General features: G+C 36.7%; 1 protein-coding gene across 1 annotated transcript in view; it reads left to right on the forward strand.

Moving 5' to 3' along the window:
- LOC142335912 (uncharacterized) overlaps nt 1–13,398 on the forward strand; it is a 120,586-nt gene extending 107,188 nt beyond the window's left edge. Inside the window, exons 6-8 of the mRNA XM_075384294.1 lie at nt 741–876; nt 11,710–11,827; nt 13,386–13,398. Coding sequence (XP_075240409.1) covers nt 741–876; nt 11,710–11,827; nt 13,386–13,398 — 267 coding nt within the window. The remainder of the gene's footprint in view (nt 1–740; nt 877–11,709; nt 11,828–13,385) is intronic.
- The last annotated feature ends 11,525 nt before the right edge of the window (nt 13,399–24,923 follow it).

Below are 24,923 nucleotides of genomic sequence, written 5' to 3' on the forward strand. Positions count from 1 at the left end.
TTACATAATGATTTACTATGTAATGACACGTGCTCTGTCACTGGGGGGAGCATAACGTACTGGGGGGGGGGGGGGGGGGGGGCGCAAACGGAAAAGATCCGGGCTATGTCTGAAGTGCTACATGTGAATTGGACACGAAGACGAAGACTTCTGTTCTCACATATCTAGCGTTTCTCTCCCGCTGCCACATCAATCCGTGACTTAAAAATGTTCAAAATAGAATCTGAGTATTATAGATGCTCATTTATAAAATATAAACCTATTCATAAAAAAATAATTAAATACAACCGAAAAGTTATATCTCGTATATTTTCGCAGATCAACTTAACTATTGATTTAGCTACCACAAATTTATTACTTTCGAGTAACTAAATTGAACTGAACTAAACTTGAAATCTGAACTATGATGGCAGAGTTCATTACTTATTAATCTGTTATCATTAATTACAAAAGCGCCCTAATGAATCTTACCACACGTTTGTTATCGCCATTTACGAATTTGTCAACTAAGAGGCGAAGCCCAGTTTATGAATAACTTGGGGGGGGGGGGGGGGGGAACAATATCAACTGTGTCATAATGTTTCCGATCAACATCTGATTTTAACTGCTCAGAAATCTCAATTGAGTTGATCTGTTCTGACTCCAAAACACAATTTGTTCAAGAGTTTGATTGTTCGGAATGACTTTGCTAATAAAGAATAATTTAATAATAATTGTATTTTGTTCAGTCCTATTTTCAGGCGAGATTTGTGAACACGTTATGTCTGAACATCATTACATACGTTGGATTTGGATCTAAGACGGAGCATCTTAAAATTAAAAGCCCTTGGAATAAACAAAACATGGACTACGCGTTGGCTGTGAGAAACCAAGGAGGTTGGTTGGTCTTTTACAACAAAATTGAGTGAATTGCGGTTTAATTAAAAAATTTTCATGTCTTATTCAGAATGTAATTCAGAAAAGCTCTTGAAGCACAAAGAGCACAAAAGCAAGAATTTTCGGCAAGATTCAGATGCCCCAATTTTTAGTTGTACCAAATATATGCAGGTCAGCAAAGCTAAAAAAATCCCCAAAGCTCTTGAAATATTTGGTGAACGTATTCCGCGATAACTTTTTTGGCGGATACATTAATTTCTTGATATCACGGTGCCGCTAGTTCTTCCTGGAAACTATATCCAAGAATTATATATTGATCAACATAGGCAACATAAAGTTTTTTTTTATATGATCTTGATGTGGTTGCAATGATTTTGGTATATGATTCTTGTATGGTATTAGAGAATATTGTTTGTATATATTTGCGTTGTTTCTTCTCTCGCACATCGATTATATAGAAGTCGCGGACTTGAGCGCCATGGACGACACATGAACTATTGGTGACGTATATGTTTCCTACATGGATTATAAATGGCTCATACATGGTTCCTAAGCGGTTCTTACATGGTTTCTTACAAGGTTCTCTTCACTTATCGTACGCTATCCAAGAACCCAATATGAATTTTCTTCAATGCCCGTGCATCATTTGTCCAACAATTTTAATTTTTTTTCTCCCAGTTAAACAAACTAGCAGCACTGGGCAGTTTGAAGTTTATGGTCCTGGATATGGTCGCCGAGAACTCAAAAGTAAATGTTTTCTTTTAACTTTTCGCCACTGATAGTGCAAGGTCTGTTTGTTTATCACTTTTTCGAGCGAAGTTGATTTGTTTCATGTTCAGGTATGTGGTTGCCAGCTTACCATAAAATATTAATATATGTTGTCGTACAGATTTACAATCCGTAGATTTGAATTGTTTCGTAGTGCCAATTAGTGTTCTTTAATTCGGCCAATTTAAGGGTGAATTGGCGGAGCGATTTAATGCTTTATTTTGTTATTTGAAAATTGACTATTTGAGTTACAAATTTTAGGCTGAATTGGCGGAGCGAAATTGTGTTCAATTATTTGTAGTGTATTTCGCTTAGCGAAAGATACCAAACTTTTGATGCGTCTGAATTTAAACTTTGGCGAATCGAAATCTAGTTAAGAGAGAGAGAGTCAACTATTTTGAATTACGAAATTGAGAAGAATGAAATTAGGCAAAATCAACAAAACTGCTTCACAATTTGTTCACGTGATAACATTACTAAATGCGGCAACTATAAATCACGAGACAAGGTGAACAGACAAAAGATCATGCATAGGATATAAACAAATTAACAAGTATGAAATCATAAGATTTGATCTTCAAAATTAAACTAAATGGACGAACAAATTAAAATAGATAAATTGAACTAAATTAAGTTAAACAGAAATTGGACCAAATTGGTTACACCAAAATAATGAACTCAAACTAAAAATGTACTATTGTACCACATTTCCCCCTTGGCGAAAATAAATAACATGTTATTTATCAGAAAATTAATAGTCAATATGTACTTGTTAAAATAATTAATACTGTAATGTTTTAATCAGAGTTTTGAATGCACAGTTTTACTCATTAATCGCTTTCACTTTCATAATATCACTCCGCTTCGCCAACTGTCATAGACAACTCTGGTTCCTCGTAATTGGGAGAGACGTAGAATTGAGTTGGATAGGAGGTTGTTGGAGAGCATGGGCCGACTGTAAAGTTTGACTCCTCTTGATTGGACTGTGCTGCAGCAGTTTGTATTGCCGAGATTATAGACTTGTTTTCAATTTGTTGTTTCTTAAGGTTTTGCCGTCTTTTCTGTTTTCCAATTGCTGCAGTACTTGGTGTTGTGGGAGGACATGATTGAATTGGAGTCACAGATTCGTCCGATTCTGTGGTCGATATGGCGGAGCGTTTTCTCTTTGAGGGAAGTAGCGCTGCGGATGCTTTTGTAGCTGCTTTTCTCTTTGGTCTGCTTGGTGGCTCCGCGATAACGATACTTGAAGTCGGTAATCCCATTGGCACCGCGAGATCGTTTTTTGACTCTGTGGTTTGATTTGGCGGCGCCGTTGTCTGTTGTTTCTTTGGCTTAGTCGGCATTCTTAATCGGAGGGCGCGTGTAACATTGGAGTGAATAGACGACACTGTGCTGACGTCATCTGCCATTTTTCTGTGTTTCATTCTTTTTCCACCTTCTAACTTTATCCTTGATTCCTTTGCATGGTGGTGTATGAGTTCCTCCCTTGTTTTTCCCGTGGGGAGTTTTGGGCGTCTGTTTGCGTAAACTTGCAGATCTGTGTTTCGTTCCGCCTTTGTGCCGAACTTTGCGAGATCGGAATTCCTGATTGTTACCTCTCTCTTGCCCGGTTCTTTAATTACTGAGGTGTTTTCGTTCGTTTTAATTACTGACGATCCTGGTGCGAGAACGTCATATAGACCGTCGAGACTTTTCTTGGATCGTTTTGTTCGTGGTCTCTTTTTAGCCAATTTGACCTCCAGTGACGATTCTGTTCTTGGTATCGGTTGGCCAACATCTGGATGAGAAATTAATCTCGATTCTTTGTTTGGGTCATCCTTTTGTCTTTTCTTCGCCTCTTTGCCCAGTTTGTCCTTGTTTACTTCCATTTCAATGTCACTTCGCTCATCATTGTTCCAATTTTCGTCTGTGATGAGCTGGTCCCATCTGACAGTCTCCAAATCTAAATATTTGTTAAGAATATTTTTGTAAGTTAAACTTTTTGAATCGGGATTAGTCGTTATATTGCTTAATGGTGTATTCGCTTTTCTGCCAAAATGTGCCTCAAAAGGTGATATTCCAATAGTCTTTTGAGGACATATTCGTAACTGATAAATTATTGAATTCATTGATGCTTTCATATTAAATTGATTTTGCGCCGCCGTTTTAATACAGGCTAAGCGATTCTTGATTGTTTGAATGAGTCTTTCAACCAAACCAATAGCTCTGTGGTCGTGTATTGGCGCCTCGATTAGCTGTATGTTATTTTGATTACAAAATGTTTTAATTTGATGCCCCGTTTGACATCTAGCCTGAACCAATCTAATTGCGCGGGGTATACCGTGAAGCAAAACATATTCTTGAAGAAACTTTCGATAGATACATGCAAGAAAATAAATCTCTTGATTTTTTTTCATTTTAGATGGGTCCTCCAAAATCAATTTGAATCTCTTCATTAGGAACTTTACATAACTTTAATGGTGCCCATTTTTTTGCTGGTATAATAGGTTTTAAATTTTTACCAATCTTGACACAGGGGTTGCACTTTGCTGTTTTGGTTGCAATATCCCTGTGCATATATGGCCACCACGCGTGTGTTGCCATATCCGTCATTCCCCATGTGCCAGGATGAGTTGCGTGGATTGCGTCTACATACGCATCCTTGATTGCATGGGGAAGAGCAATTCTGTCGTCTACGCAGACACACCCCTTCTTCACATGCAAGTCCTTCCAGAAGGAATAAATGTAGGGTGATATTTGTCTACATCTATCTTCATTGTCCATCAAAATGCAGTCGCGAATCTGTTTCAAGATCGCGTCCTTGGTTGTCAGGCTGGCCATGAGAGAGCTTGAGAAGATCTTGGAGAGCGCGAAGTTGAATAAATCCAGGTACAAATCGTCTACTGACGGCTAAGTGGCTGTTGTATCTGTAGTAGGTGTTATGGGGGTCACGGGTGCCGCTTGGACAGTAGAAGGTCCCGCCTCTGCAAATCTGACTCTCGATGGGGTCGATTGTTTAACAGTCATCAGCGTTTCATCATCAGAAGGTGATTGAGACATCATGTAAACGTTCTTGAATTTCGTTGCGATTCGTTGAAAGTGATTTAAATTAGACAGTGACTGCTCGGTGGGTCGGTTTAAGGCAAAAAGCGAGTGAGGAATGTTAGTTGTCTCGATTTTGGGGATGGAATTTAAATTATTTATCGTTAATTCGCTAATTGAGTCGTCAATTTGCGTGCTTGTAGAATGTTCTGGATTTCGCGGTGCGAAATCACTACATAAGTTATTAGTGGAATTTGGATTATTTACGACGCAATTTGTAGATTGATTTCGCGCTGCGAAATCGACGTAATTTTTGGCATTTATTAAGAAGCGTTTCGCACTACGTTTAATTACATCCAATTTAGCTACAATAAATTGCTCGTCGTATGTGGATATATTAGCAGCTTGTTGATGCGGGTCGCGAGATATATAATCCACTAATCCCATTTTTGTGCCCGGAAGGTGATCAATCGAGAAATCAAATGGTAGTAAACGATTTACCCAACGTGTCAGTCTACTATTATATGATTTGTTAGATCTATTTTCTCTCATAATAGAGAGAAGTGCTCTATGATCAGTTATCACAGTAAAGGGTTTGCCGTATAAATAATACTTAAAATGTTCCACTGACCAAACAACACCCAGAAGTTCTATTTCGTTTATACTATATCTGTCTTCAACAGAGTTCAAAAATCGCGACGCGAATGCTACAGTATGCCACCCATTAGGTGTTCGTTGTTCCAATGCACATCCCAATGCTTTACGCGAGGCGTCACATTTAATTCGCTTTTCTAATTCCGGGTTGAAATGTTTATTTTCAGTGGTTTCCGTAATTTGTTCTTTTATTAAAGAAAACTGTTTATCGTGCTCTTCCGTCCAGAGAAATTTCGAATTTTTCTTAAGCAATGGTCGTAGGGGGTAACATAATTGTGACAAATTCGGGATAAATTTTCCAAGATGGTGTACAGAACCCGTAAAAGAGCGGAGTTTTTTAAGATTAGTAGGTGCCGATAATTTTCCAATTGCATCTGTTTTACTTGAAAGTGGGGTTACACCTGATTGTGTAATATTATGACCGAGCCATTCAATCGTCTCTTTTGCGAAGTGACATTTTGCAAGATTTATGCGTAAGTTTTCCTGATCCAGTTTTATTAAACATTTTCGTACCAAGTCGAGATGTTTTTCGATTCCACCTCCACTAACGATCAAAATATCGTCTAGGAAACAGAAAGTATTTTCCAAACCGGCAAGAGTACAATCAATAGCTTTTTGGAACTCAGCTGGCATGTCCGTTAGGCCGTAAAATCCAGTTTTAAATCGATATGTGCCAGTCATATAACCACTGACTATGTTAAAGTTACAATGGCGGGCCCTATCACTGTGTAGCTTTAGTTGACTATAAGCGTATTGCAAATCAAGAGTTGTGAAATAAGCAGTCTCCTGCGGCGCCGTTGACAGTGTTTGCGAAATTGTTTGAATTAGCGAATCTATATTAGGCATTTGATACTTGTTTTTATGAATAGCTTTGTTTAGGATTTTTGAATCGAGTGCTATTTTGATTGACTTGTCCTTTTTTACCGTAATGACAATCGGAGATATGAAAAATTGATCTGAACAGTTGTCTAACTTTTCGATATGTCCTTCATTTAACAGTTTTTCTATTTCAATTTTCACTTTCGGTTGGAGGTGTATGTGTACTTTTCGTCCTTTTTGATGTATTACTCGATAATTTTTGTGAAATTTTGAATTGACCGTGTGATTTTTTGATTTTCCAATTCGGGAGATCAAATCAGGAAATTCCTTTGCCATTGATTTCTTGATTGCACAAGGTGGATCTATATTATTAACTTCTAATTGCGGGCAAGGCTTCTGAGAAATTGTGATGCCTAACTGGTCAAAAAGGTCTCGTCCTAATATTGGTCGAAATCCATCGGATACAGCTGTTATTTTTGCTTTCTGTATGCTCCAATCATTACATTTTACCGGCGTTTTCAAAGTGCCATGAGGTTGAACGATATCATTAGAAAATGACTTCAATTCCAATGGTTTTTTCTCCAACCATTGTGATTGAGCACAATTGAACATTATTTCTCTTGCGAGCGACATATTAATAATGGTACAACCACCATCAGAGTCTAGAAGTAAATCACAGTTTGTGTTTCCGATTGTTAATGACAAATTTTTCAGTGTCAAATTTGGGGAACTCATATTTTCAACTGTGGCAACGTAATTATCATCCGAAGAATCATAGTCTGAATTGATTTGCTCATTATAACTGATATAATTGACGTTCAGACTTTCCTGGCTAGAATTTTGATTAGATGTTTCTGCAGTATCTACAGTGTTAATGCGATTAGTTTGTTGAGTGTTTCTTGTAGTATTAAGTCTACGACGACAAACTTTAGCGAAATGGTTTTGCAAACCACAGTGGTTACATTTCTTACCCATTGCGGGGCAAACCTGACGATGTGTAGGTGTCCAGACTTGACCACAACCACGGCATTGTCCAACGGATGCACGGTTTGCGACTGTTCTGCTTGATTGAGGTCCCCGTACTCCCGCGCCGCGAAATCGTTTGAATTGTTGTACTGCGTTCACCGTACTGCCAGTTGCTCCGTTATTAGATGAAATTCTTTGCTGATTCTGATTACCCATTTCCATGTTGACTGCAATGCTGAGTGCCCTCTCTGGTTCAACTGTGTCCCTTAGAAGCTCACGCTGAATGTCATCATCCAGCATGTTAGTGATGAAAATGTCCCTGATGATGGCTTCTTCACGGTTTTCGAAGTCGCAATTTTCAGCCAGTTCTTTCAAGATGCTGTAGAATTGCTCTACAGTTTCGCCCTTCTTTTGCGTCCGAGAGAAGAACACAAATCGATCGAATGTGATGTTTCTTGGGCGGATAAAGGCAATCTCCATCATTTCCCAGAGTTTGAGGGTAGTCAAATCGTAAATGTTGTCGTGCGGGAATTTTTGTGTTAGTAGTCGTCTTCCTTCAGTAACAATACTTAGGTACAAGAGAGACACGCATTTCTGATCACACAAATTCCATGGACGCTCCCCGCATAGTATTCCCGCTTCGGTTATCTTTTGACACTTTAGTTCCCATTGCAACTTCAGCTGGTTGTTTCTTATTCTACGCTCTCTCTCTGCTTCCTCAGTTGTGTCTTCAATCGGCATCTTGTACTTCGGTTCCACTGGCAGGCGAACTGTCGATGGTTTGGGTTGTAGCAATGTGTCTATAGTTATATTCTCGCGAGCGAGAATCGCTAGTTTTAGTTGAGTTCTCCATTTCTCCCATCTGATTGGTGGGTCTGAGGTTGGTCGTTCCCAAAATGGCTCTATCGACAGCGGTGTTTTTCTCGATTCTCGAGCTGGCTGCGCCATCTCGTACAGATTTACAATCCGTAGATTTGAATTGTTTCGTAGTGCCACTTAGTGTTCTTTACTTCGGCCAATTTAAGGGTGAATTGGCGGAGCGATTTAATGCTTTATTTTGTTATTTGAAAATTGACTATTTGAGTTACAAATTTTAGGCTGAATTGGCGGAGCGAAATTGTGTTCAATTATTTGTAGTGTATTTCGCTTAGCGAAAGATACCAAACTTTTGATGCGTCTGAATTTAGACTTTGGCGAATCGAAATCTAGTTAAGAGAGAGAGTCAACTATTTTGAATTTCGAAATTGAGAAGAATGAAATTAGGCAAAATTAACAGAACTGCTTCACAATTTGTTCACGAGATAACATTACTAAATGCGGCAACTTACAATCACGAGACAAGGTGAACAGACAAAAGATCATGCATAGGATGTAAACAAATTAACAAGTATGAAATCATAAGATTTGATCTTCAAAATTAAACTAAATGGATGAACAAATTAAAATAGATAAATTGAACTAAATTAAGTTAAACAGAAATTGAACCAAATTGGTTACACCAAAATAATGAACTCAAACTAAAAATGTACTATTGTACCACATATGTCTTCGATGTTGTTGAAAAAATGTGTTTATGATAGTCGCCCCAGAATTACCAAAATTTCTCCCATAGAAGTACATATCATACAACTATCTGAAGGTTTATCGGCATAGTCAACAGTAAAACGAAATGTAGAGAAATAGCAATTACACAACCGCAATTGTCGGTTTTTGCCCTGTAGCCCTACCCAACAGTCCCATATAACCATTATGCACCCCACCAAGTTTGTCCACCCAGGTTGAGGTCCCAGACCGAAAGTCGATATGTCCAGACCGAAATGAACGCACAAGGTGGCGTCGTGCGTTCAAAATTACACGATCTGGAAAAAAAATGAACGCACGATAGTCTGGACATATGCAATTTTGAACGCACGATAGTCTGGACATATGCAATTTTGAACGCACGATAGTCTGGACATATGCAATTTTGAACGCACGATAGTCTGGACATAAGCAATTTTGAACGCACGAAAGTCTGGACATTGTGACTCGGAGCGCACGAAAATTTTTTGAATGGAAACAAGAATGCCAAAAACTAATGAGTCCAATTTTGACTAAACACTCTTAATAGAGTGCTCACTCAAGTGAAAGCTTTCTACCAAGAAAACCTCAACTCAATTTAGTTCAAAAGTTACAAAACATCGAACGCAGGAAAATTCGCATCCAACATTTTGCTTTGTTTAAAACAATTTCACACCTAGAATTATAAACCCTTGCTGAAGTTGCAAAGCAAATCATACTTTAATAACTAGGTCGCTGGCACCCCCTTCAGCCAATACTTTCATTGAACATCTTTTATTAAACAAAATGTAGCAACTGCTTGGGCACTTCATCACAACCATCACCCTAACTATCTATCTATACTTGAAACGAATACATTATAAGAACGTTATCTGAACATGAACGCACGAAAGTCTGGACATACGCATTTTTGATCGCACGAAAGTCTGGACTTGAGTGTTTTTGAACGCACGATAGTCTGGACTTGAACGCACAAATGAGCGCACGATTTTTCATTTAGAACGCACTAAAGTCTGGTCATATAAGATTTTGAACGCACGAAAGTCTGGACATAGGGAGTTTTGAACGCACGATGAACGCACGAAAAATTTTGAACGCACGAAAGTCCGGACATAGGCACTTTCCGTCTGGGAGGGTCTGGACATAGACACTTTCCGTCTGGGACGGTCTGGACATATCGACTTTCGGTCCGGCACCTCAACCTGGGAAGTGTTGGCAACCCCAATTTCTTGCTCCTTGAAAATCGCTTGTTTTAGACACAATTGAGCATTTGAAGAATTTATTCTTCCGATTGTCAAACAAATTTGTGCCTTACAGCAATTCGTATGAAAGGAGAACGAAAAAGTAATAAAACATGCGTTATTCCTTGTCTTTTAATAAACAATGATTAATTACCGCCCGGGTCGAGGTGTCACAGCCATTCAACACAATTATATGTAAGATAAGCGGTGAATGTGGGAAATTTTGTACGATAAGCGGTGAATGCGGTGAAATTACATAAATCAGGCGGTGAATGCGGTGAATAGAAATATCGCCTGGTGGCGGTGAAATTACATAGTTTCACCACTGAATTTAGCGTTGAAATTACATAAATTCACCGCTTTGAAAAAAGTGTCCAAATTATGTAAGATAAGAGGTGAATGCGATGGAATTATGGAATTACATAAATCCACCGCTTAACTTAGTGGTGAAATTACCTAAATTAGCCTCTTAGAAAAAATTTGAAAAATATAAGATTATGTGGGCAATTTTAGGGGGTGGGAGGAGGGGGTAAAACGAGGTAAGATAAGGGTGCAATGGGGAATAAGGGAGGAAATGTTAGATTTAACCCCTTCTAAAATTGCCTCCCTATCGTACATCTTTTTGACACTTTTTTCTAAGCGGTGAATTTATGTAATTTCACCACTAGAGTAAGCGGTGATCTTACAAAGTATTACCACGTTTTACAGCTAAAGATGTAATTTCACCGCTAAAAATTGCAAATCTTACAAAAATTCAACGCTCATGTTTTACAGAAGGTAGAGTGAATTTGATTTAAATTCAAAACAAAAAGCATTGAATTTAGTGAGAAGTGGCGCAGTGGAAGAGGAAGTACCTGACATGCAGCGTGTAAGTGGTTCGAATCCGTGTAACGACGGTAAATTTTAGTTAGTGGTTAAAATTGGACTTTTTGTAAGTTCACCACTTACTCTAGCGGTGAAATTACATAATTTTACCGCATTTCACCGCAAAATTGTGTAGGAGATTTGCGGTGAAAAAAAAACAATTTTTCACCACCTATCTTACATGTTTTTCCTATTTTTCTTCGACCCGGGCGTATATGTTAGTTTGAATCAATCGCTCTATCATTATGTCACAAATTTAATTAGGGGGGGGGGGGGGGTAAAATAAAATTTAATTTATCGAAAAACGGGCCATGATTTAATTCAAGAAAATTCTTATAGGAATCAAAAGCAAAAAATGAGTTAAAAAACTTTATGTAAGCTGTTTCTGGTCTCTACTTCCGGCAAATTTAAACAGAGAGAGCAAAAAAAGCAAACTTGGTGCCATTTTGGTGAAAAGTGTGAAAAACAAAAATTCGAAAGTGAAGAAAAACACAGGAAATCGATCTATTAATCACAAAATTTGATGAATCCTTGGAAAGGATTCATCATGAATCCTTGGATGAATCCTTGATGAACCCTTGGAAAGAACAAAATTGAAAACAATGCTTTTAATTATATATTGTGAGCTCGACTGGCATTTTAAGGATAGCACTAAGAACTCTCTACGATGAATACATTGATCGGCCAAAATTGACTAAACAAAAAAACTCATTTGCGTTTGTAGTCCCCCTCCAAACTAAAGTGGGGTCGGATGAACAAGTTAGGCTAAACAAAACAAAATTTTTGTTAAAACTCACTCTTTTACTCCAAAGACATTTAGGCCTATAAAAATTTGGAAGTTGGCTTGAAGAAAACACTGCTTTATTATTTAACTTATTTCAATCATAACATTCTTTGAACGAACGATTTTATAAAACACAATTCACTCTATTTTTTGAAGAAAAAGGAAGCAACACGAGCAATCAAATTTTCAAGATAAAGGAAGTGAATTTGCAGAGAGATTTGACCTTCGCATTGTTTAAAAAGCACTTCATCTGCAGAGGACAGCAATGGTTATGGTTATGCGAAAAAGAAAACAAACTCCAGAAGGACAAGAAGACGAAGAAACAGAAGAAGAAGATGGGGGAAAAGAAGAAGAAGAAAAACAACAACAACAACAACAACAACAACAACAACAACAATAAAAAGTCGAAAAAGGCTAAGAAGAAGAACAAGGTGAACAAGAAAGGAAAGCCAAGTGATGACTACCTGTACTTCAAAGCGTATGACCAAGCAGTTCAATATGACTATTTAATGTCGTGGGTCGAGAAAAAGTTCTTTAGAAACTGAGTCCTTAAACCTGAGTCGAATGTCCTCCTCAAAATCCTTAATTTCTGCTGTAAGAAGGGTGTAGTTTATCTAATGGGTGGGGAACCACCTTGATGTAAAAATGGAGCAGCAACGTAGGCACCTTTGAGGAAATACTCCCAGTCCATATTAATGAATCAATGGCACAGTGAAAGTGAATAACCACTGGTTAAGACTCTGAATTGATTGTACGGTCTCATTCGGCTGTAATTTAAAAACATTTAGGTCATTGTTTTGAGTTAGTTTGATAAAAACTCATTTATGTACGCTTAACATCTCAATAAAGGCAATAACATGTTTGAATGTAAACGTAATTGGCAGATTTTAATCTTAAAAATGCTTTGCATGCGACTGGGGTAAAAAACATAAGGTTGGGTGGGGTTTTAAATTGTGATAGAGAGCAAAATATTTAATACTGGGGAGATAAATTGACAGGGTTATATATAAAGATATATTAGGGTCCCTAGTCCAGCTTACGCGCCTATCTTGTAAGATCTTGTAAGAATCTTGCAAGACTCTTGTAAGATTATACAATTTGGTACAAGACTCTTGCAAGATTCTTACAAGATCTTACAAGATAGGCGTGTAAGCTCGACTAGGGGTGGTAGTATTTTTAGGGAGAACAGAGGGTGCGGGTGGAAAATGCAAGTGGGCTGGATTAACTTACAAGGCAGAAGGAGGAAAAAAGTGATGAAACGGTAGGGCTGCAAGGGGGGTGGGGGTTGAACCTGCATTTGGGTTGTTATTCTCTCTCATCTTTTAACTCCCTTTGATTGACTTAAAAAGGACTCAGTTTTTTCATCATTGTACGCCAAACCTTTCACAGCTTCATCTCGCTCTCAAGTTTTTGAGTGTTTTAAACTGCATTTTTGTAAACTGTCCTCCCGTAGCAAGCTCACGTTTTCTCATGAGGCAAAATCGGCCCACACTGTGACCTAAATCATTAATCCGACAAAAAAACTACCGTGTAAGATTTACTATACGAAAACGGCTTGTAGTTTATAGAGACGTAAACACAACCCCGCACAACAACCTTTTTTTTCATGAACATTTTTTATCTTCAAAATTTTAGCACTCGAAGGAAAAATGCCACATTGAGGTACTCGTTTTTTCAAAATGAGCAGATCAATAAAAAATTGCTGGCAATTAGGGATTGTAATCATTACGAGCCAGTGCCCCTCCCCTGCCAATTTGCTTAAAAATATTATTGTGCAATCTTGTGGAATTCGGCTACACAGGCATTGTAAAGTAGAATGATGTTTTTTATAGTATGAACTACTGACATCTTTTGTTTAATAGTATAAAGCAAATAGTATAATCGCTCCTTTAGTTTTCATATCGCTCACTGTAAAGGCCTCCTACGTGTATTATATTACGTTTTGTGGATTGGAAGTGATAGGAGGGAGCAAATTGTCTATTTTTATTTGGTAGGTGAGCTGGCTTGTAATGGTTTTGTGAGTTTCAAACAGTTTTGAAAATTTTGTATGTATGTCAATTGTGTATGTGTTTTCTCCGTTAAGTATTTTGGTTTATTTGGTATTCAAACTCTATGGTAGTTTTTTATTCGCAGGAACTTCAAACATACCTCTCGGAGAAAATTTCTTCAGACAAGTGCAAATTCATTGACTTTACTCTATAGCTCAATGATAAAACTAGGTGAGAGAGTATGGATCCTTTTTTGTTTTTCAAATTAAACTTTAAAGACTATTTGAACTAAATCACACTCACCGAGTCTCGATATGGTCATGAGAAATCGAATACATAATTATTTTTCTCAAGATTTGCTGCGGCTTGGGGCCGACAATACCGACGGTTTTGTTGGCAAAAAACAGAACACATCGAAAATTTTCTACGTTTTAAAACAGAGATACCAACAACTTCTGCTGTTTTCAGACAAAATATCCCGACGGTACTGAGGAAAAGGGGTAAAGCTTTCGTTGTTCTTGTCTAACTAAAACCGAAAATCTTGTCTAACTAAAACCGATTATTTTCGTAAAATTGAAAACGGCAATTTCTGGAATAGTTTTTAAAGGTGTTTATGATCAATCCAATTGAGGGAAAAACAGAGTAGATTTACTCTATCTTAGAAAAGCCAGAGAAGATAGAGGTCTTCTTTCTATTGTATAAAAAAGTGGAAACCAGTTTCAAATTAATTCAGACAAAGAAAAAACTACAGTGAAAGATATAGGAAAACGTCTAGTAGTTTATAAAGACGTAAACAAACCGCGGCACAACAATCTTTCTCTTTCATGAACATTTTGTGTCTTCCTAATTTTTTCAATCGAAGAAAAAATGACACACTGATGTACTCATTTTTTTCGAAATGGGCCGATCAATAAAAAAAATTGGTGGCAATTAGGGTTTATAATCATTACAAGCCAGTACCACTGCCAAGTTGTTTATAAATTTTAGCTTGCATTTTTTGGATTTTGTCTAGACAGGCATTGTAAAGTAGAATGATGTTTTTTATAGTTCGAACTACTAACATCTTTTGTTGAATAGTATAAAACAAATATGATAATCGTTCTTCTTGTTTTCCTACCACTCACTGTAAAGTCCGTTTATGTGTCTTTTTTTTACGTTTTGTGGATTAGAGGTAGTAAAAGGGGACCAAATGCTCTACTTTATTTGGTAGAGGAGGTGGCTTGTAATGGTTTTGTGAGTTTTAAACAATTTTGCAAATTGTGTATGTGTGTCAACATAAATAATAAGGTTCAGTAGAAAAGTATTACAATTGTCTACCGGTACAGATCTGTAACTATCTACTTTTGAAGTTCCCTTGCCCGTAATTTAAGTTCAGCGAGTCCGGAAGAGATAACAAAATGAAATATGAAAAAATACGTAGAATTGGTTTACCTTTGAACAAATTGTTCGAATTCAAACGTCGGAGATGGCTGGTGTGTTCAGTCTTGGATAAAAAGTCGATAAAGACTCTGAGAATTTGTCGGTTTTCTCCGTGAAGTATTTTGGTTTATTTGGTAGTCAAACGTTATGATAGTTTCGTATTCGCAGGAATTTCAAACATACCTCTCGGAAAAGTTTCAATTAAGTGCAAGTTCCTTGACTTTCTTCTATAGCTGAATGATGAAATTAGTTGAGCGAGTAAGGATCCATTTTAGTTTTTCAATTTAAACTTCAAAGACTTCTTCAATTAAATCGCACTCACCGAGTCTTGATATGATCATGAGAAATTGAGTACATGTTTTTCTCATGTTTTCTATCCGCTTGAATCCTACAATACCACAGTTTCGTTCATTTAAAACAGAACATACCAACAACTTCTTCTGTTCCAAAACCAAACATGCCATCTGTACTCAGGAAAAAGATTAAAAGAGTAAGGACATTTGTTGTTTTTGTCCAACTGAAACCGAAACTACCGTCGATTTTCCTAAGTTTGAGTACGACAATTTCTGGAATAGGGTTTTATGTGTTTATGATAAATCCACTTGAGGGAAAAACAGAGTAGACTCTATCTTAGAGAAGACAGAGAAGATAGAGGTCTTATTTCTATTGTATAAAAAAGTGGAAACCAGTTTCAAATTATTTCAGACAAAGAAAAAACTACAGTGCAAGATATAGGAAAACGTCTAGTAGTTTATAAAGACGTAAACAAACCGCGGCACAACAATCTTTCTTTTTCATGAACATTTTGTGTCTTCCTAATTTTTTCACTCGAAGAAAAAATGACACACTGAGGTACTCATTTTTTTCGAAATGGGCCGATCAATAAAAAAAATTGGTGGCAATTAGGGTTTATAATCATTACAAGCCAGTACCACTGCCAAGTTGTTTATAAATTTTAGCTTGCATTTTTTGGATTTTGTCTAGACAGGCATTGTAAAGTAGAATGATGTTTTTTATAGTTCGAACTACTAACATCTTTTGTTGAATAGTATAAAACAAATATGATAATCGTTCTTCTTGTTTTCCTACCACTCACTGTAAAGTCCGTTTATGTGTCTTTTTTTTACCTTTTGTGAATTAGAGGTAGTAAAAGGGGACCAAATGCTCTACTTTATTTGGTAGAGGAGGTGGCTTGTAATGGTTTTGTGAGTTTTAAACAATTTTGCAAATTGTGTATGTGTGTCAACATAAATAATAAGGTTCAGTAGAAAAGTATTACAATTGTCTACCGGTACAGATCTGTAACTATCTACTTCTGAAGTTCCCTTGCCCGTAATTTAAGTTCAGCGAGTCCGGAAGAGATAACAAAATGAAATATAAAAAAATACGTACAATTGGTTTACCTTTGAACAAATTGTTCGAATTCAAACGTCGGAGATGGCTGGTGTGTTGAGTTTTGGATAAAAAGTCGATAAAGACTCTGAGAATTTGTCGGTTTTCTCCGTGAAGTATTTTGGTTTATTTGGTAGTCAAACGTTATGATAGTTTCGTATTCGCAGGAATTTCAAACATACCTCTCGGAAAAATTTCAATTAAGTGCAAGTTCCTTGACTTTCTTCTATAGCTGAATGATGAAATTAGTTGAGCAAGTAAGGATCCATTTTAATTTTTCAATTTAAACTTTAAAGACTTCTTCAAATAAATCGCACTAACCGAGTCTTGATATGATCATGAGAAATTGAGTACATGTTTTTCTCATGTTTTCTATCCGCTTGAATCCAACAATACCACAGTTTCGTTCGCTTAAAACAGAACAGACCAATAATTTCTTCTGTTTCAAAACCAAACATGTCAACTGTATTCAGGAAAAAGATTAAAAGAGTAAGGACATTTGTTGTTTTTGTCTAACTAAAACCGAAAATACCGTCGGTTTTCTTCAGTTTGAAAACGACAATTTCTGGAATAGGGTTTACATGTGTTTATGATAAATTCAATTGAGGGAAAGATAGAGCAGATTTAATCTATCTTAGAGAAGACAGAGAAGATATGTGGTCTTCATTTTAATGCTGAAAACATTACGACGCAAAGGTATACCCCTAAATTTCCGCCTTTGTAAAATTGGCTCAAAAATTAGATACATACAATGAACAAAATACAAAATTAGGAGACATCCTTTGTAGCTTACTTTTCGCAAAATGGGTTGCAACAATTTTGCAAAAAAGAACAGTCGGTGCGAAAAGTAGGTTACAAATCTTGTAGCACGTTTCCGCTCGAATTATTTATCTATTATTTGCGCGCAATTTGAGAATGCAATAAGCACTTTAATAAAGATTTAACTGAAGCTTTCAAAGCTTTGAAAGACTTTAAATACATGCAACCACAAAAACTTTTTTTTTCCGAAAAATCCTTCGCACTTCAAAGGCTTTGTATATCATTGTGGGACTGGCTAATTTTAATAAATAGTAGTAAATAGTACTAATAATTAGTAATAAGTAGTAATAAAGTACTGTAAGTAGTAATAATGTAGTAATAAAATACTACTAGTAGTAATAAGTTAGGCTTAATTAAATAAGTAGCAATTAAGTTAGGCTTAATTGCAGATTATTTGCAAAATCGAGCTACATTGCGTGCATAAAATCGATACATAAATGGAGCACATGCGTGATACAAGCCGTGCGAAAAATAGGTTATAAAGTTTGTATAACTTGTATTTCGCGGTTAGGATCAGGAGACGTTTGCGAACACGAGATTCTAATGTCCCTTCCATTTTGCCGATTTCTGCTAAAGTAGCTACTTTCCGCAATATTGTTCCACTTTCAATGTATTAACATAGTAAAAACGAACGGGGCGAACACGAGATACACTCATCGGGCATATCTGCCCTTGACGATTTGGGTATACCTCTGCATCGTAATCAAACATAAAAAGTGGAAACCTGCCTTCTAATTGAGAAAAACTTCGAAACGGTAGACGCGAGTAACCAAAATCTTTATTTAGTTCAGCTAATTAGATTTTATTACTAGTTGAATTCGCTTTATTGCTCATAATTGAGTCTCATTTGATTCAGATTTCATATAACCGAGTTTAATTTAAAATGTTGCTCAATTTGTTTTTAAATTCTGCACATGCTGATTGCAGTGCCGTGATTAATTTTTATTTTGTCTACTAATTTCAAAATATTTCAATTAGTTCACAGTTAGCTAGACCGGATCTCTTGACTCCGAGTAGAACAGTCCAAGTGGCCAATCCATTGAGTAATTGTTCACCTGGTTTTCTAAGTGATTTTTCCTTCAATTCTATTATCTCATTGTATGTTTTTTTGTAAATAAATTGGATATATTTGGCCGCCCTTCCCAACTATATTTTTATAACTCCCAGTATAAGAAATTGTGTGTTAATTTACAGATAAACGTAACTTGTAAGATCATAGAACGGGAGTTATATGTTTACTCTTCTCTCAGTTTACGCTCATTTTCGTCTGACCTTTTGCTTCCCGGGTCGAGCTTTGGCGGTGAATTTTCGTAAGAAATGCGGTGAAAAAAAAATAATTTTCACCGCGTATTTCTTACATCTTTTGCGGTGAATGCGGTGAATCGCGGTGAATTATTTATTTTCACCGCGTTCTCAGTATTCTTACAAAAACGAATCGTCCCCACACAGGTTCAAACCTGTGACCACCTGCATGCCTTCCACTGCTTAGTCCACTCCGCCAACTGTCACTGATATCTTTGAAATTTCTTGTGAATTTAAATCAGATTGAGTAAACTTTGGAAATCATATGCGGTGAATTTTTATAAGAAATGCGGTGAATTTCGTGGTGAATTTTTAAATGCGGTGAAATGTGGTGAATTATTTTTTTCACCGCATTCACCGCTTTCAACATGCGGTGAATTTTGTGTTGATTTTTTTGTAAGAAATGCGGTGAAATGCGGTGAAATAGGTAGCCAATTCACAATAGGGCAGGTTGTTGATTGCTTTGTTGATATAATAAAATTATTGTTAAAAATAACTATTTAAGTAATAAGATTTGCCCTATAAGGAAACCAGAACAACCAACTAACAGGGCTCGGGATTCAAAGCAGTGAAAGAGCACAAAAGCCCCCTACAAAAGCAAACTCTAACCTTTTTAATTTTTTTTAGTTTTCACTTATCCGCTAGTTATAACGCGCTTTAAAAAACGCTTGACAAACGCACCTAAAATAGCGTATGGAATTAAAAAATCTATTAAAGTTTCGACGGATTTAGTTCACTAATTTTCATAAAACTAATCCATCAGCGGGTAACACTTTCGTCAACTCAGTTAATTAATTTTCTTTAAAAAAGTAAACTGGAAAAGATTTGTCATTTGAATTTCAATTTCTTCATCTGATTAAATTTATTTGACTTTCTCCATGATTGTGATAATGCACAACGGAAAAGCTGAATACTGATGCATATTGAAAGCAAATCTTCGAAAGCTATTTGATTAAATTACCCTCATACTCATAAAACATTCAAAAGGTGGCTAATGATTTTCAATATGATAATAGAAAAATGATGAAATTTCGAAAAAGAATTGATATAGGTTGGACTAACAGTTTAAGGTTTGTTCAACAAAGTTAGCCTTGAAATTGCAAAAGCTTGCTCTTTAATTACACATAGCAGTCTTTTAGTTGTCGACATCAAGTCTTTTTCATAAGTGGCCTCAACGTATGCACAGTTCAGAAAAGTAACTCCTTATCAAATTGCACCTGCGTAACGTTCTAAAAATCCTAGGATAAGGAATTAAAGTCAAACCCTTTATGTCAATATGGTATATATATATATATATATATATATATATATATATATATATATATATATATATATAAATATAACGTTACCTTAGCCACTCTTTTATTAGATTGACTGTTTTCAATTAAATATTTCTCGATATTCATCTAGATATAAACAAATCTTCTGTTTTCCATCTTTGTTAAATTGTTCGTGATATGACCAATATGCATATTTTGTGCAAGTGCTCATTATACTGATCCTCTTTCTTCCTCGTAATGTAAGTTTTTCTCAGATCCGCAAATTGAATTTCTCCGAGCAGTTTCTTTAGAACAGAAAGTGCTTATTGTCTACAGATAAGGCACATTTCCGGTCCAAAACGCTCATTTCGTGTGCCTGTCAAATATCATTATTTCTGGCAAAACGGAATAAAGAGGTCTCAAGACGATCTTTGACTGGTTGGGAACGTCCCTATGAAATAGAACTGGCGTTACTTCCAATATCAAGTTTTCTTCAAACACACCTTCATAGATCTTGAGCACTAATGAAGTCACGTTACCGTTATGATTTCTTTAACTTACTACTGGTGCAGCGACAAATTTTTCATTTTTTTCAAAAAAAATTTATATCTTTGGTTTCAACTCCAATTGAAAATTTTAATCCTTTTGTTTCATCTAATTCTCTTTTAGCTCTGACATGAAATAATATATCCGATTTGAAAAGATGAACTTTGATTGTGTCCCACTACCTCAAGATAATTTCATATTCCTGCAAAAGATTTCAAAGTTTTAGATGCTATTTTGTTATCTCTACGTCAACTTTGGTATGCGTGAAAATTGGCAAGAACAAAGACCGCTCCAGTCGCACTACTTTCATATTTTTCAACTGGTTGCAGTGGTTATTGTCGTTTCGTTTTCCACTGGTAGCAGATTTAAAGGCCCGAAGCATTTGAGGAATCTCATGCAGTTGTAGCTCTTCCTTCCTGGAGTTCTCTACTAAATCTGAGGTAAAAAAATTAACTTATGGCAGATAAAACTGTTAACTATTTAGTTGAAAGTTAACCGTTTCTACAATATTTTTGATGACGCTTTACTATGATATCTGTAGACTGTTCAGCTGCGGCTTCTGTTCTTCAGAACTGCCTATGCATGAATACTCCGCAAAAATTTTTTGGTGATAGACCGACAAAAAAAATAAAGTGAGTCCCCGAAGTCTGAGAGAAATATGCGACCAATCATTGACTCAAACAATAAAATAAAACAAAACTAGTCCTCAGTGAAGTGAAACCTAAGCACCACCAGTCAAAAAAACATTCAATTTGGTCAGGTTTAATAGCCATACTTGTCACCATCACAATAAAAAGTGATAACGTGGAATTAAGTGGAAATGGATTAAAAATAGAAAACTCTTCTCACTAATAATTCAACTCGATTGGCTACATTTCCTTATTAATCAAGTGCAATTTACTGAAGTTTTTGTTGCTCCTGATATCAAAAAATAGCAGGGATTATTTCAATATCAACTACCAGAAGATCTTCATTGTCAACAGCAGATTTATCAGACAAATAATTTCATTATTGAGAAATCAAAAAAAATGGAAAAAATTTCTGGATAGATTATTTGAGAAAAAAATCTGGCTTTCAATGATCAATTTGTGCTCAGTTTAGATAAGAGGACTGCTCTTAACCAGATCTAACGTCCGCAACTTAACCAGATCTAACGTCCGCAGCCTAACCAGATCTAACGTCCGCAGCTTAACCAGATCTAACGTCCGCAGCTTAACCAGATCTAACGTCCGCAGCTTAACCAGATCTAACGTCCGCAGCCTAACCAGATCTAACGTCCGCAGCTTAACCAGATCTAACGTCCGCAGCTTAACCAGATCTAACGTCCGCAGCCTAACCAGATCTAACGTCCGCAGCTTAACCAGATCTAACGTCCGCAGCTTAACCAGATCTAACGTCCGCAGCTTAACCAGATCTAACGTCCGCAGCTTAACCAGATCTAACGTCCGCAGCTTAACCAGATCTAACGTCCGCAACTTAACCAGATCTAACGTCCGCAGCTTAACCAGATCTAACGTCCGCAGCCTAACCAGATCTAACGTCCGCAGCTTAACCAGATCTAACGTCCGCAGCTTAACCAGATCTAACGTCCGCAGCTTAACCAGATCTAACGTCCGCAGCTTAACCAGATCTAACGTCCGCAGCTTAACCAGATCTAACGTCCGCAGCTTAACCAGATCTAACGTCCGCAGCTTAACCAGATCTAACGTCCGCAGCTTAACCAGATCTAACGTCCGCAGCTTAACCAGATCTAACGTCCGCAGCCTAACCAGATCTAACGTCCGCAGTTTAACCAGATCTAACGTCCGCAGCTTAACCAGATCTAACATCCGCAGCTTAACCAGATCTAACGTCCGCAGCTTAACCAGATCTAACGTCCGCAGCTTAACCAGATCTAACGTCCGCAGCTTAACCAGATCTAACGTCCGCAGCTTAACCAGATCTAACGTCCGCAGCTTAACCAGATCTAACGTCCGCAGCTTAACCAGATCTAACGTCCGCAGCTTAACCAGATCTAACGTCCGCAGCTTAACCAGATCTAACGTCCGCAGCTTAACCAGATCTAACGTCCGCAGCTTAACCAGATCTAACGTCCGCAGCTTAACCAGATCTAACGTCCGCAGCTTAACCAGATCTAACGTCCGCAGCTTAACCAGCTTTCGACTGAAGCAAGCTGCGGACGTTAGATTTGTAGAAACATCGCCGCAGGATGATGCCATAGCGTATGAACATATTTTCTGTGACTGCATTGTTATTGTAATGGTTAGCAGTGACAAGGGTGTTGGGCCCTTATGGTGACCTTCTGCTTGCCGCCGACGAGACAGTTCTAATTTGAGCAGAGTGCACTCCTCATGGCTCCGCGTTATTTTCTATTGTTTTAATAGGCTGAGGGAATTTTGACTAATTTTCAACAACTTAAAACTTTTAAGACTTAAAAAAGTGGTTTGAGATTGAAAGCAAATTTTCTTTTCAGAAAAATTGGACGATCAAATCTTTGCAGGTTTATTGGCGCAGGATGTTCTACTCCGAAATGCTGTAATTCAACTCATAGGCAAGAAAATTTGTTAAATCATGTACGTTTTCCGACCCCAGCTCTGGCATAAAAATTTGTTACTATTTTTTTTACTTTTGTCACAGTCTAGTGTTGTTGTCTGCTAAATTTTACTGCAGTTTCTCGATGATACAGTTGATGGTTTACTCGAAAAGAAATCTTTATCCCAACTGTTCCAGACAGCAGGTAAAAGACCAACACTTCAACACATATAATTTGAACTTGAAAAATCTTTATTCAACATTCCACATGATGGCACAATTTTCAGGTGACTTTTTATAAACGTCTGGAATTTAAATGCACTGTTTGCTTTGTTCCAAAACATCTAAAAAGACGAGCTCGTGCAACATTTCATGCAAAAATTGAAAGTGATTTTGAACAAGGCATTTGCTGACAAGGAAAATGTTAGTTCCTGGAAAATGCGACTTCCGCAATATTAACGAGATTTCCCTCCTCCTTAATGATATGTCTTTACATCGCCAAAATTTTCAATTAATTTTCCTTTCCGTCTACATTGATTATTTTTTGGCTGTTCTTTTCATGCGTTGTTGATGTCATGCCCAACACAGTTCGCTTGCCAGTTGCAAAAATGAAAAATCTCTAATAAGTTTCATTAGTTGCACTGGTGATGATTTGCCCCCATTTGTTTGGAAACTAGCAGCAGGAATGTAGATTTTTTGTTGGCTTTTTTTTCAAATTCATACATGACACCCAATTTTGACTGAACAATTGGAATTTTGCATTTTTGAACCAATTATATAGGAATGGTTATTGTAAAACTGAAATAAAATGATACATTTCAATACTTCGAGATGAATATTGCTTCTGCTTCTCATGAAAATCCTTTTCAATTATATTTTAATGAAAGTAAACTGTGCGTTGATTTTCTATTCAACATGGATATAGAAATCTTAGCTCTACAAATACTGAGCTTTTGTTTTTTTCGGTGTTTACAATTCATACTTTGATGAAAACGTTGAACAACTTATGGTATATTTTAACCTCAGCGATTCATTGAAAGTTACTTGCATCAAATTCCTGCATCGTCACTAGAATATAATTCTTGCTTATTTTGTGATTGGTGACCACCTTATATTTCTGATGAACTCTTTAATGTGAGGTCCATAAAGCAAAAACTGATAAATAAAGGTTTCTTATCATATTATTCTGGATTCGCTGGTGAACTACATCAAGGTAGTCTTTTGGGACCATCCGGGCCGAGGCTTTTCTCAAAAATAACAAGGAAAAGAGTGTAAAAAATGTAAAAATAAAAAAAAATACACCCCTATTTCTCCGCTTAATTAAGGATTTGAGGATTGATTCCCCATCTTCTCTCTCTCTCTCGAACGTGTTACATTCACCTAGAACGTTAACTTTTGCGCCCACTGATACTATCATTATGCGTTTCAATTTCGGTTATAATGGTAATTGTGTAAGAGTGTAATTTTTACCAGTCCACCCTATATTACACTCTTTGCAAAGACTGTGAAAAAGAGTGGAGAAAAGAGTGTGAATACAGTGTAATTTTTTGAAATTACACTCTTACATTTTTTTCACCGATAAATATATGTGGAATACGCATTACACCCTAATCCTCGTTAATTAGGGGTGGATTAAGAGTGAGAACTCGGCCCGGGCGTTTTTAGTTCTTCAATATATTGACGACTTGCTTCGTTTACTCCGTTTTTAATCAAGTATGCAGTAGGCACAACGCATCGTTTACGCATACAAAACATCATCTAGTGATAGGGCAACTCAATTATGAAGGGTTAAAATGGGTGTAAGAGGTTTAAACAATAAGCTACGGATAGCGTATCACATTTTTGAGTAGGGTGTTCGTTTTTTTCCTCAGAAACTTTAACAAGAAGAGCTGCAACAAGTTTGACCATCACTTATTTTAACAGTATTTATCGAGTAGCCGCAGGAGTGGGGCAAATCACATTTTAAACATCCCTAGCGGCAGAAAAGAAAAACAAATGACTTCAATAAACAGTTACTGATTTCCAGCAATTAGTATTGATTTTAATTAGTTGTTGTCTTTTAAAGTAATAGGAAGAAAACAAAAATATTCAAAGCTGACTAGCACTGAAAAAA

The sequence above is a fragment of the Convolutriloba macropyga genome, chromosome 3 (assembly GCF_964194025.1).
Source record: "Convolutriloba macropyga chromosome 3, txConMacr16.3, whole genome shotgun sequence".
Taxonomy (NCBI): Eukaryota; Metazoa; Xenacoelomorpha; order Acoela; family Convolutidae; genus Convolutriloba; species Convolutriloba macropyga.